The sequence below is a fragment of the Sporothrix brasiliensis genome (assembly GCF_000820605.1).
Source record: "Sporothrix brasiliensis 5110 chromosome Unknown Cont15, whole genome shotgun sequence".
Lineage (NCBI taxonomy): Eukaryota > Fungi > Ascomycota > Sordariomycetes > Ophiostomatales > Ophiostomataceae > Sporothrix > Sporothrix brasiliensis.
This window is the reverse complement of record NW_024467134.1, coordinates 2,363,986-2,376,978: the sequence shown is the minus strand read 5'-3', so window position 1 is coordinate 2,376,978 and position 12,993 is coordinate 2,363,986. Positions and strand designations below refer to the sequence as shown.

Below are 12,993 nucleotides of genomic sequence, written 5' to 3'. Positions count from 1 at the left end.
TGGGCGCATGGCGTCTGCGGTTCTTTCTTGTTTCTGTCTCTTTTTTTGCTTTTCCTTGCCCACAAACTCAACTTCAACCCGCCACCATGGCGTCCGTGGCCTCCTTCTTGAGCGCCGCCAGTCGCTCCTCTTTGACGCGCAGCTCGGCCAGCAGCTTCTCGGTCATGCTCTGCACACTGCCCTGTGCTTCTTGGAGCTTCTTGATCTCCAGCTGCTCCGTCTCCTTGCTAAACGGGCTGTGTTGCCGCGAGAGCAGCGGCACCATGGCACTGCGCGCCAACACACCGCCCTCGCTGCGTTTGCCAATGGGCGCGAGCGCGGCGGCCGCAGCAGACGAGGCGGCCGGGCTGCCGGCGGCACCGCCGCCACCACCACCACCACCACTACCAGCAGCTCCTCCTGCTGCGGCTGCTCCCTTGGGCAACGCCAGCGCGCCCGTCGTCAGAATCTCGTAAAACGCCTCGTAGGGTTCGTTGAAGAGCTGTTCCTCGTACGTCCAGGCGGGGACCTCGCCGGTGGCCCGCATGGCCTCACGGTCCTCGTCGGTGCGGCCGTAGGGGTGCAGGCGGAGGTGGTGGTAGAGGGTCTGGGGCTTTTCGCCGCTCTCCGAGACATAGTACAGCTTGAGGGTGATTTCGAACTCGCCCCAGCCGGTTTCTTCGACAATAAACGGCTTGCCGGGTTCGCCGTCAATCACTACAGCCATGTTAGCACGTGGGTCGGCAAATGTGGGGAAATAACACATCCAAGAAGGACATAAACAAAAGCGAGCGAAGCGAGGACCGAAAACACGTACTTCGAACAGGATTGGGAATGGACTCGTGCAACTTGAACTGGACACGGCGCAGCCAATACGTAATGTCGGTGTTGTCGACGCCACGGACAAAGACCGTCCAGGAGTGTGTGTGGTCGTCGGGGACGCCAGGCGGCTTGGGGTTGGTCTTGTCGTCAAATGGCCTCGACGTCGAGCCGTAGACAAATGGCCGGTAGATCTGGCAGCCCTTGACGCGCTTGCCGACACCGCTCGGAGGGGCCATGACGGTGGTATTTGGGGAGGGCGGGCGATGGATGGAAGATGCGAGGTAGGCTTGGCGGTGGCCGTGGAGATGGACGTGATGGACGTGATGGTCGTGATGAAAGTGAAGGCAAAGTTGGCTGTCGCGATGCAGCGCAAAAGTTGATCGCCGCTGCCACCAAATAACTCGTTTCTACTGGCTACCAGGGGGAGAATCTCCACTAAAATTTACCGGACCCACTCTGCGAAGTTTAGTGCTGTCACGTGCAGCTCTCTTGCATGGCCTGACCTTGAGCTTCCATGACCTCACCACATGCCGCTGCCGACAGACAGCTTGCAATTGCACGCAAAATCGGGCTCGCGGACGATTTCCATTGGAGGTTTCTCTTTCGGCCAGGTCGCAAACACACACATACACACAATCTGTCTCGCTCTCATAAATACCATGGCGGCAGCAGCAAAGAGACTGGTCGTCTGCGGCGGCAACGGCTTTCTCGGCTCGCGCATCTGCAAATTCGGCGTCCAGCGCGGCTGGGACGTCACATCCATCAGCCGGTCGGGCGAGCCGCGGTGGGATGCCGTGACGGGCGCGCAGACACCGCCGTCGTGGGCCCGCCGCGTGTCCTGGGAGCGTGCGGACGTCTTCCAGCCGGAGACATATGCGCCGCTGTTCCGGGGCGCCAACTACGGCGTGCACAGCCTAGGCATTCTGCTGGAGGCCGACTACAAGGGGATTCTATCGGGGCAGGAGTCGCCGATTACGGGCATCAAAAAGGTCCTGGGTGGAGCTGCATCGCCACCAACCGGTCCGTCATCAAAGGCAAAAGACGGCATGACATACGAGCGCATGAACCGGGACAGCGCCGTTCTGGCCGCGCAAGCCGCTGCCGAGGGCGGCGTCGAGGCGTTTGCGTACATTTCGGCGTCGGGCGCGGCACCGGGTCTGCCGTCGCGGTACCTCAGCACGAAGCGGGAGGCCGAACGGCAGCTGGAGGCCGCGTCCAGAGACCCAAGCCACCCACTCGGCCGTCCCATTTTTGTGCGGGCGCCGTTCCTCTACGATGCAGCCGCACGGCCGCTGACAGTCCCGTTGGCCGCGCTGGCCGGTGCCGGCACCGTCGTCAACAGGTTCACGGGTGGCGCGCTGACAGGGCTGCTGGGCACGATGGGCACGAAGCCGCTCAAGGCGGACGATGTGGCGGAGGCGGTGGTCGAGGCATTGAGCGACGAGTCGGTGGGTGGCGCGCTGGAGGTGGCACAGCTGGTTGAGCTGGCGAACCGAGGCTGGCGGAAAGGCATGTTGTAGCAGATGGGGAGAGGAAAGAAAACGAGGCAAGGGAGGGAGGGAAAATGGCGTTGTCAAATGTACTATTAGTATCAGCGTTTGTGTATCATAGTTTACCAGGACAGATTGTCCAAGCCATAGAGCCAGTTCCACCCAATGAATAAAATCTGAACAAAACAGAAAGGAAAAAAATGGAGAAATGAAAACAACAAAAAAAAAAAAAAAACAAAAAAAAACACGTCCATGCAGATCCACCAATAACGCCGTAGCCATTTCCGAGTTGTCTTGCTGTCTGTACTTGTCTTGATACACACCACCGCCTAAATCATTGTTCCCCGCTCGAAACTCTCGCGGATCTCGGTCGTGTACTTGTTGTAGAAGCGCGCCAGCTTCTGGTTGAAGTGCTTGTTCTTCTCGTTGATGTACGTCACGTCCGCGTCCTCGCCGTTCTTCGCCAGACGCTCCCGCCGCTTGCGCAGCGCCGCCTCGTCCGCCTTCTTCTGGTCGTTGACCAGCCGGTCAATGGCCTCCTTGGACGGCCGGTTGTCGGCAAACGACGTCGACTCGGCCGTCGAGAAGAATGTCCCGTCCTTGTCCACAGCAATCAGCTCGCCGTCCGCCGTCTCCACAATCTCCAGCGTCCCCGCCGCCGCCGCCCGCTCGACCGCCGCCAGCTTGTCGCGCGCGTACTGCTCGAGGTCCGGCCCCGCCAGGTTGGCCGCGTTGCGGATCTGCTTCTTGTAGACCTTGCCGGCCTCTTGTGTGTAGTCCTGGAAGGCCGCGTTGTCGCGGTGCGCCGCCCGCTTCTTCATCCGCTTGTCCCAGCGCTCGCTCTCCTCAGCCGTCCAGTCCCACGCCCGCTTGCGCTCAAAGTCGCCCCCGGCGTCCTCGACTTCTGCCTTCAGAATCTTGTGCGACGTCACGGCCACCTTGCGCCGCAGCGCCGTCAGCTGTGACGCGTCCGTCGACAGCCGCTGGGTCTCGGCGGCAGCCGCCTTGAGGTTCTGGTCGGAAGACGATTTCGCGCGCGCCTGCAGCGCCTTGAAGCGGGCCATACGGTCGGCCGCAGAGGGGGCAGCGGCGGCGGCGGCGGCAGCCTCTTTTTGTGGCCCAGGCACCGGCGGCACATTTATTGGTGTGTCTGGCTCTTTTGTAGGTTTCTGTGTCGGCTTCCGTGTTGGCTCCTCTGCCTTTGCTGTCTCCGCCTCTGCCGGCTCAACCTCCGTTGCTTCAACCTCGCCAGGTTGTGTAGTTTCGACTGCTTCTGGCTCGGCTTCTGGCTCAGGCTTGGACTCGCTCTCCGGCTCCTTGGCCTTGGCCGCTCCTCGCTTAGAGGCTCGCGTAGCCTTGGGTTTTGATGCTGCCGCGTCCTCAACAGCGGCGTCTTCTTCAAGTTGTGTCGTCGTCGGCTCGCCCGCAGGCTCGGCCACAGGCTCGTTAGCAGCGGCCTCGGCCTTTTTGGAGGCCCGTGTTGCTCTTTTTCGCAGAGGCATGGTGTGTGATGTGCGCTGTACAAGGTGGCGGACGGAGGTGGATGAGAGAGTCGTAGATGATAGCACAAGTTGCGGGTGGAAGGCGGCAAAAGGCTGCGACTGGTGGTTACCTGTGGCGCGAGTGGATCCTACACGTGACTTTCCGCGCGAGTCGCGTTTCTGCAGTGGCTCCGAGTGGCTGTTCACCGCCTTCAGGAACCGCGGCAGAAAAAGCCACGCTACTGCCAGCTTCAGCACCAGCATTCTAACGGACGTTCCAGGGCCCGCTCCTACCCCAGACGACTCCATAGGTGCCCCGGATTGTCGTCTTGGACAAAAAGGGGGGCAAATCAGGCGACACTGCTCTTCACGGCATGGATTTTCCGTAACGGCTGAGCATATTGACTGTGTTTTGTTCGTTTTGTGCTAATATCCAGGTGAAAAGACGGCCAACAAGATGCAGTCTCTGCGTCCGCTTCGGCCACTTCGGCCACATCGGCCTCGCCGACCACTCTTACGCCATACAGAATGGCCAGACAGCTTATCAACGACACCCTGCACATATGCGCACATTCGACCACCAAGAGCACGCTCCTTTTCGACGACGCCCAAGGCAGATCTGCCCCGAATAGCCCCTGGCACAATCATCCCTCGACCGCCGCCCAGGGTGTCGCCCCGGGTCCAGCGCCCCGAGTGGCAGATGCGCCCCGGGACGCCCCTCTACGAACTGCCCGTGTCCGTGCTCGACCTTGATGCCGAGGACAACCCCCATGTGCGGCCGTACGACGAAGCGGTCGACGGCCGCCGCGAGGCCGAAAAATGGGCCAAAGCACACGCCTCCATCGATGCGCTGTCGGCGCGCCTCGCCCAGACCGAGCAGCAGATCCGCGCCGCGCAGCTGCGCATGCAGGTGATGGAGCAGCAGCGGACGCCGTGGCAGGTGCTGGACAAGGATGTGTGGGCGGCGGTGCTGGGCGTGCGCGATCCGGGCCACGGCAACGTGCTGCACCACAACGGCATTTCGGCGCGGCTGGCGGCGACGCCCCAGAAGGTGCCCCTGCTCCTCCACCGGGCGCTCGCGGCGCGCGAGAAGAAGGACGGCGTGGCTACGACGGCGGAGCAGCTGTCCAAGGCACTGCAGCTGTGCCGCACGCCCATGGAACTGCGGCGGGTCGTGTCGCTGGCCGTGCAAACACCAAGCGGGCGGGCGATTACGCGCCAATGCAGCACGGCGATTGCGCAGCGGCTGGCGTCGTTTGTGGAGACGCGCACGTGGCGCAAGCACAAGGACGCGGTGGACGATCGCGACACGGCGCGCCAGGTGACGGCGATGCTGCTCAACTGGAGCCATGCGCTTGACGAGGGAGGGACGGCGGCGGCGGCGGAGACGTCCTCCATGTGGGCTGTGGGCCTATGGACCGCGGCCCTCGTCGGCCAGCCGATGGCCATGCGACGGTTCCTGCAGGCTGGACTGGGTTCCGGCACGGATGCGGACAAGGCCCGATTTCTGGAAACGTGGCCAAACCAAGAGTCGAAAGACGCGGGTTCCTGGCCAGCGGCGGCCTTGGCACTCCAGTCCCTTCTTGACTCTCTGCGCGGCAAGGTCGCCGCCTCTGCTCTGGACGGCACGCGAGCCGAGCTATTCTCACTCCTTACGGGCGTCCACTTGCTGCGGCCCGCTGCGGATGCCGGCCCCGACGTGTCGTTCCGCGTCCTTTTGTCAGAGCTTCCATCCCAGGTGCCGTATAGCCATCTGTATGTGGCCACCCTGGCGGAGCTTGGCGGTGTTCGCACTCTGTGGGAACAGCAGCAGAAGACAGGGACGGCCGTAGGCTCCGATACGCTCGTCACGGCCGTCGTACGCTATGCCGTCTACGCGGAGGCACAGGCACCTATGCCGACACCGAGTGCGACCAGCAGCCTGGACAGGTCGGCAGCCAACAGCAGCGTGTGGGACCTGCAGACGATTGTCAACTACGAGGCGGCACGGGCGACGGCGCGGCAGCCGCCGACACTCTTCCCAACGCTGCGTCCGGTGCCGCCCCCATTAGGAGAACATGAGACCGCAGCGCAGCCCGCCGTCACAGTGGACGACGCATTTAGGGACGCCGTCGTGGCAGCGTTCTCTCAGGAATCTGCAGAAGCAGCTGTCCAAGCGATTGACGCGCTCCTCCAGGCCCGGCAAGATGGGCAGCGAGGAAGTAGGGCTGCAGGGGCAGTGCCAGAAAAAGCCCAGGCGTGATGATATATACAGCATAGATAGACAATATAGAGCGAACCGACATCTGTTTCTGTTGTTCTTGTCCCTTTCAGATTCTTGTAGAAAGGGTGTTGCACGTGGGCGAAGGACTCCGATGGGGGCGGACTTGTGAAAAAGAATTTGCAGCAAATGGCGAAACAAAGAGAAACAAGAAAGCGGAACGTCAGCGATCGCTGCACATCATCTCGAGGTGCCAACGAGAATGTCAAAAGAGATGTCGTAGGGCGGCCAGTGGCACGGCTTTATCTGCCGATGATTCGTATTGTCTGCCGATCTCACATGCGCTCCCCTGTTCTCCCCTGCTGTCCCCTTCCTTTTTCTCTCCTGCATCTCACGCGCATTCCAATCGAGTAAAGATGTGCCGTTTTGCACCTTGCTTCTTGTTCGATTCTCTCTTCCGACGTCGCCACGACCCCGAAGAAGCGCCATTCGTCTGACACAAGATGACTTGCTGACGGAAGGCAGCCAACGCCGCATGTTCCACCTGTTCTTCGATTGTCCTTCCACGTCTGCAGTTTTCTGCGGGTAAGGCGTTCGGGGACATGACATTTGTGTTCCGTCAACGTCGCCGTTCAGTTGGCGGCAGTACGAGATGAGTACGAAACAAAAAGGAGCAGGAAAAGGAGTGCGCGAAGAGGGGCAACACGCCTCCCTCCATACGACGACAAATAGGCATGCAGTGCCTTGTGCATCGTGTGATCTTTTTGTTGTCATCCTGCCCCGGTCTGTCTGTTGAGCGCGCAGAAATAACATGCATTCGTTCTGCGCTCTCGAGGACGTTTTGTCTCTACAACATACACTTGCTGGCTTGAACTCTGGCCTGCTAGACCATCCCCTTAGCACACGTAGAAGATGTGCAAATATGAGATGCACAGTAGACAAAGAGAACAGGAATTGGAACTCCTCGGCTTTGGTTGCGCTGTTGGTGGGTTCCACTTTTACCGCCTTCCACGAGAGGCAAAACGGACGCTACTAGCCCTATCACTTTATTAAGTGGGGGACTAGCGACATAAGGAAAAAGCAAGTGGACGAGGAGCGAGCGCAAGAGGGTGCGACCAACAGACAACATGGGAACGGACACATAAGGCGTACGAACCTACAGAGTAGACGACAAAAAACAGAGTAGGTGGTTGGGTTTGCTGTTTGTCTGTCTTGGGAACGAAACAGGGGCTTGGCCTTTTGGTCTGCCGCCCGGTTCGCTTTTGCTCGCTCTTCTTCGACGGTTTCCAGCCACTCTTTCTATCTTATTTACTCTTGTTTCCCCTCTTTTTGGATCAATATTTTTGCAGCTTGTATTATAGTTTGCTTTTGGCTTGTCCCCCCTCGTTGGTAGTCTTCCCAATCCGGCAATATTCCGTATGCAACTGTCGTGGACCGGGGCTGAGAGCTGTTGACTGCAGTTTTCGTCCTTCTTGCACAGGGGAAAAACTACCGTCTTATATCCTTTTCGCTAGAGTATGTCCCCCTCAGCTTTTTGTCAAAACCACCATGACATGTGAATCAGTGCTTGAGGTACTGACTGTAGTGTCCTTTCACATACAACGAGGAAGAACAGGCGAGAAGCAATAAGACAGCGAGGGACTATCGACCTTGTCCCGGTCAATAAGCAATAATCCCAGGCTTGTGTGAGGCGTCTGCTTGTTTCTGCAAATGTTTTCTCTGGCAAGCGATCTCGCCATGCATGCAGCAAGCCACCGTCAAGCCGCCAGCAGGGGCGAGAGGCAAGGACGCGCCGGAGAGAATAAAACAAAATACTACAGAGAGACTACCTCGGTGGCCAAATTCTTCGGTGTCGAGTCTCTTGTCCCACCACCTCCTCGTGTTGTTTCCTCTTTCCCCTCTCTCTCCGGCCGCCATTCATGTGGCCAGGCAGAGGGCAGTGGCTGTCGAGTGGTACCCCCTCTCCTCGATTTCCCTCTCTACGAGTTTTCTTGTCTTCTCTCTCTTCCTTCAAACTATGGGCACATGTAAAGCCACACCACTTGCAGCAAGCAGACCCAACCTAACCATCTGACGTTCTTCTTCAGCCGCACAAGCTGACGTTTTCCGTTGTTAAGTCTGCCTTTTGCTTCTCACATCCCCCTCCTGCCTCCTGATCGGCTTCTTCCTGTAGTTGCCTCCCTGCCCCCAAAAGCGTTGTCATCTTGGCCCCGTCACCGTTCTTCACGCGAGTCCCTCTTCCTCCAGCCCTGTTTCCCCAGTAAACTTGACGCCGCCCATTTCATATCTAGTTTTTGCGCCGCCGTATCGTAGACATACATTTTGAATAACAACGTGTCTGTGCACCAAATATCCCTCACAAGCAGTCAGTCCTCTTTTCTTCTACCTGTCTGCCTGCCTGCGTGTCTGCCTATCGTCGCCTTCATCACATCGTCGCACAACATCTCGTTCTTTTTTCAGCCACTGTGTCAAAGCCATACGACAGGGCTCGTGTTCAGTACTCTGTGTCCAGTCCTGTGCTTCACGCAGTCTGACCATTTCCTCGGACCCTTTCTATCACATCTCGGATTTCCCCCCTCGTCCCTTTTATTCCGTCCCTGGCATTTTTGCAGGCATCGCTCGTTGACCCCAGACCACAACATCGTCCATCTTCCCACGCCTCCGCCTGTCTTTGTTTACGCCTGTACATCTTTCTCGAGCATGTCTTAGCCCGTCTTTCCCTCTTGCAGAGTCGACTCTCTCCTCCCAGCGGCCCTCCTTTTGCAGCATAGGCGCCAAACGCCAGCCGAGGCCATGGCTTCCCGCCTCCCATATCGTCGGCCGGCGTCATTCCGGCGCTTTGCGTCAATACCCCGAAATGATGGCCTCTTTGTTGTTATTCTCGGACTCTTCTTCTTTGTAGCAAACGCCACCGGCCAACAAGATCCAAGTACGTCTCTGAAACGAGGGAGGCGACATATCGTGTAGAGAAGGCAAGCTAACCCGAATTTCTCTCCTCGCTCTAGTCAACAACTTTTGCCGGCGTTTTGGACACCAGTCGGCCGTCGTCGACCGGCGCCTCTACATTGATGGCGGGCTCGTCAACTGGAACCCCATCTCCACGTACCCGGGCAACTACTCCAACACGTGGCTGCTCTACCAGGACCTCGCCCGCGACGTCGCCGACGTGGGCATGCCGCCGCTGTACGCGAATTTGTCCAAAAACAGCAGCATCCCGGACGTCAGTGGCGGCTCCCTGTGGGGCGACGAGGTCAACAAGTACCTGTACCTGTTTGGCGGCGAGTACTACCAGCAGCCGCCGCCGACGCGGTTTCTGCTGTACGCCTACGACATTCTCAACAACTTTTGGGTCTCGCTGGGCCCGCCGCAGCCGGCGAGCATTTCCCCCGTGTCCTATGGCGCGGGCGCGGCCGTCTCGGAGCGCGGCGAGGGGTACTACTACGGCGGCTGGCTGTCCAACAACTCGGTCAGCGGCTGGGGCGCCGACAGCCCGCCCGTGGCGACGACGGGGCTCGTCAAGTACGACATGGACACCAACAGCTGGACCAACAACACGGGGCCCGACGGCGTGCGGCGTGCCGAGGGCGCCCTGGTATTCATCCCCGCGGGCGACGGCGGCATGCTCGTGTATCTGGGCGGCATCACCGACCTGTACGGCAACGGCACCGTGACGGGCCAGGGCCTCGACACAATCTATCTGTACGATGTCCTGAGCTCCAAATGGTACGCGCAGCACGCGTCGGGCACCATCCCGGGCGATCGCCGTCGGTTTTGTGCTGGCGTCACCTGGGCCGCCGACCAGTCGAGCTACAACATGTAAGTTGTCTTTGCGGGCAGTCATCGTGGCCAGGCCACGTGGCATGGCATTGCCATGACATTGTCATGACATTGATGGCTTCACTTTCACTAAGCACGTGCTCATCCCAAATTTGGATTCCTGCTCGTTCGCCCCTTCTCGTTTTGATTGTGACGTGCTCTTTTGCTTCCTTCTCTTTCGTCGCATGGCCACACGCTCGCTCCTTCCTGTTCAGTTCCTTCTGCCTCGTTTCCCCTATTCTTCCCATTCCCGATTTGTTTCCCTTCCTCGCGTCTCCTTTGTTTTTCCTTTTTTTCTTTCTCGTTCTCTCGACTTCATGTCCAACCCACTCATCACTGTCTTGCAGATACCTCTATGGCGGCGCGTCCATGCCGCCCGACACCGCCGGCTACGACGACATGTACGTCTTGTCCCTCCCGACCTTCACATGGATCAAGCTGTACCCGACCGACGGCAACGTCACCGGCCAGTACCCTCACCACAGCCTCACCTGCAACGTGGTCTCGGGCGCGCAGATGCTCATCATCGGCGGCACGTTCCCCCTGTCCGACGACTGCGACGTGCCGCAGCAGTGGGGCACGCACAACGCCGACCTCACCATGGGCTTTGCCGCCAACAAGGCGCTGTGGCAGCTGTACGCGCCCAACGAGACGACGTACTTGGTGCCCGACGCGATTGTGAGCGCCATTGGCGGCGGGCCGTCGGGCGGCGCGACCAAGACGGCGCCGGCGGCCGGGTGGGACAGCCCGGACCTGAAGGTGCTGATGACGCGGACGGCGTCAATTGCCGCACGGACGCCGACGCGCAATGTCGGGAGCAACGGCGGTAGCGGAAACGACAACAACAACAACAACAACTCTGGTGGAAGTCATTTGGCCACGGGCGCCATTGCGGGCATCGCCGTCGGCGGGGCGGTTGCTGTCATTCTGTTTGTCGCCGGCTGCTGGACCTGTCTGCGGCGGTACCGCGAACGGCGTCTCGGTGGTCAGGCAGGAGGCGGCGGCGGTGGCGGCGGCAACAGCCGCCCAAGGACGGAGGGGGAGGGTTGGTTGGGACGCCGTCGCCGCTACCGCCGCCCTTTCAACGGCCCGCCAGGTTTCCCGGTCCACGACCCCTATTATGGCGTGGCCGGCGCGCCTGGAACGGCCATGATGATGATGCACCCGCCGGTCCACCACGGCCGCTACACCGATGCACCCACGCCACCCGGCGGCTGGTCTCCACAGCACGGCTCGCCGTACTCGCCATACCCGCCGACCAGCCCATATGCCGTTGCGTACGCACAGCCGCCGATTGAGCTTGCCGCATCCAGCGGCAGTGGGTACATGCACTTGACGCCCGTGGGGTCTGCACTGGACTCGGGGTCGAACACGGGTACAGGTGGAACCGGGTCGGGTTCAGGGACTGGAACGGGGATGGGCACGGGTACAGGAAGCAGCGGTACTTACAATGCCAGCCAACCGCAGGCGGTCGGCAAATCACCCAGCGATCACGGCAGCGGGCGTGGAGTGTGGACCGCGCAGGTCAGCGAGGTACAGACCCCGCCGCCACGGAGCAGCGTGGGCACCAAAGCTAGCGTAGGAGAACAAGGATCACCGCGCCTCGGAGACCGCCGACACCGGGCCACAGGCAGTGATGGCAGCTCGCCGCTAGCACGGGCACAAGAGCTGAGCGCCGAGGTGTTTAGCGTACAAGACCGGCCGCAAGGTTCAGGCCAGGTGCATAATACATACTACCACAAGTAGGATGAGGTGGTGGATAATATCTTCTCAAAGGGATGGTGAGAGCCTGAGGATTTATTTTGGGATAGTCGATGCATTTCCTTGGAACCTTGTGCATCTCTATACGTCTTATCTACTTTGGTATTTGCTTCTGCTTACTTTTGTTATGCCAAGTTCAGTTTCTATCTGCACTGGCTTTTGTCCTCGCTGCGACGAGATGCCTGACATGGAATTGCAACCGATTATTTTGTTTATTGTTTGGAGTTCGAATATTGTTATTTTAATTTATTCCCTTCTTTTCCAAAACAATGGAGCAAACTAAAATTTAAAAAATGAATAAGAGACGATGAGTTCCTCAAGAATGCTTACGAGGAGTTACAGTTGACTATCCTATATAAGGGCCATGTGAACCGCTCTCGAAGAGGCATCTTGTCAAAATGATGTTGACTTTTTAATGTATCGCAGCCGTGTCACGTGAAGAGTTTGTAAGTGAAGTTAAGTGACGCGGTGCCTCCGTTTTCAAAAGCTGTCTCCAACCAACCCCTGATCGCATAGTCAACTTTCGTTTGTACCAAAGCATTTTTTTTTCGTCTTCATGAAATACATCGTAAGGATCTATTCTGGTTGTCGTCTGAGTTCGCGACCAAGGGGTGTTTACTTTTTGGAGTCCTTTTCTGTCATGCTTCGAGCTTTGCCAGGAGATGTCCGCTTCTTTTTCTACCTTCTCCTTTTCTTCAGCTATCCTCCTCAGATACCACGTGTACCCACTCAGGCACGACATGACGGCACAAGGAAAAGCCACAATGGATACTGAAGAATGTGAAGGAGCAAGATAATAAAACTAGACAAGCGATGCAACGATGTGTCGTACAGTATATGTTGTACGTCGTATGTACTTTTCATATATGTACTGGAAATACACCGCTTGTCCCCCGGGCCCCCTTTTGCAATCTTGCCTTCGTTTTAGCAAGAGACGTCGCTTGCGCAAGAGTTGCATTGGAAGGAAGGACGCCTGATATCGTTAAGGGAAAGGAGTAAGGTGCAGGTGGAAAGGGGTGAGAGAGGTGTCTGTTTCCTCCGTACGGTGTAATTGCAATGCGCATGTCGTAATTTGACGGTGCAGTTCCCAGATCTCAGTCATATGCTATGACGGGCGAGTCTGTTCCTGGTAGATCCGCATCAGGTAGATCCAAAAAGAAACGATAGTCATTCACCACCCATGTTCGTGCCAGTTCGTGCCATGTGGGAGTGCCAAGGAGGATGTGCCCTTAACTGTGTGCCAGATGCTGGGTGCCAGGGACTGGGTGCCTTGTGTTTTGCCATGTGGCGGCCTGGCGGAAAAGATAAGTGACAAAACGACGGACGATGCAAGATGAGATGCAGTGGTGGGCCACAAGGCGGACATGGACGGCCGATACAAGTTAACTGCGCAACAGAAGCCGTGGCTTTGACTCTGTTGATGCACTGCATCTGACACTTTTGT

At 58.4% G+C, this 12,993-nt stretch overlaps 4 protein-coding genes across 4 annotated transcripts; 3 read left to right on the top strand and 1 right to left on the bottom strand.

Annotated features, from left to right (window-relative positions):
- Nucleotides 1-73: 73 nt before the first annotated feature.
- Nucleotides 74-1,037, bottom strand: SPBR_06093 (YEATS domain-containing protein 4; the record flags this gene model as incomplete). Its single annotated transcript, XM_040764355.1, has 2 exons — nucleotides 74-696; nucleotides 797-1,037. 2 exons carry the CDS (start codon nucleotides 1,035-1,037, stop codon nucleotides 74-76), a joined length of 864 nt encoding a protein of 287 aa, XP_040622431.1.
- A 423-nt stretch (nucleotides 1,038-1,460) lies between these two features.
- Nucleotides 1,461-2,321, top strand: SPBR_06131 (NAD dependent epimerase/dehydratase; the record flags this gene model as incomplete). The annotated part of the gene is made up of 1 exon (XM_040764393.1): nucleotides 1,461-2,321. The coding sequence occupies one exon, from the start codon at nucleotides 1,461-1,463 to the stop codon at nucleotides 2,319-2,321; it is 861 nt and encodes a 286-aa protein (XP_040622430.1).
- A 399-nt stretch (nucleotides 2,322-2,720) lies between these two features.
- SPBR_05559 (uncharacterized protein) lies at nucleotides 2,721-6,014 on the top strand (the record flags this gene model as incomplete). Its single annotated transcript, XM_040763822.1, has 4 exons — nucleotides 2,721-2,882; nucleotides 2,939-3,091; nucleotides 3,126-4,083; nucleotides 4,300-6,014. The coding sequence occupies 4 exons, from the start codon at nucleotides 2,721-2,723 to the stop codon at nucleotides 6,012-6,014; spliced, it is 2,988 nt and encodes a 995-aa protein (XP_040622429.1).
- A 2,751-nt stretch (nucleotides 6,015-8,765) lies between these two features.
- On the top strand, nucleotides 8,766-11,534 carry SPBR_05604 (uncharacterized protein; the record flags this gene model as incomplete). Its single annotated transcript, XM_040763867.1, has 3 exons — nucleotides 8,766-8,901; nucleotides 8,978-9,788; nucleotides 10,136-11,534. The coding sequence occupies 3 exons, from the start codon at nucleotides 8,766-8,768 to the stop codon at nucleotides 11,532-11,534; spliced, it is 2,346 nt and encodes a 781-aa protein (XP_040622428.1).
- Between the last annotated feature and the right edge of the window lie 1,459 nt (nucleotides 11,535-12,993).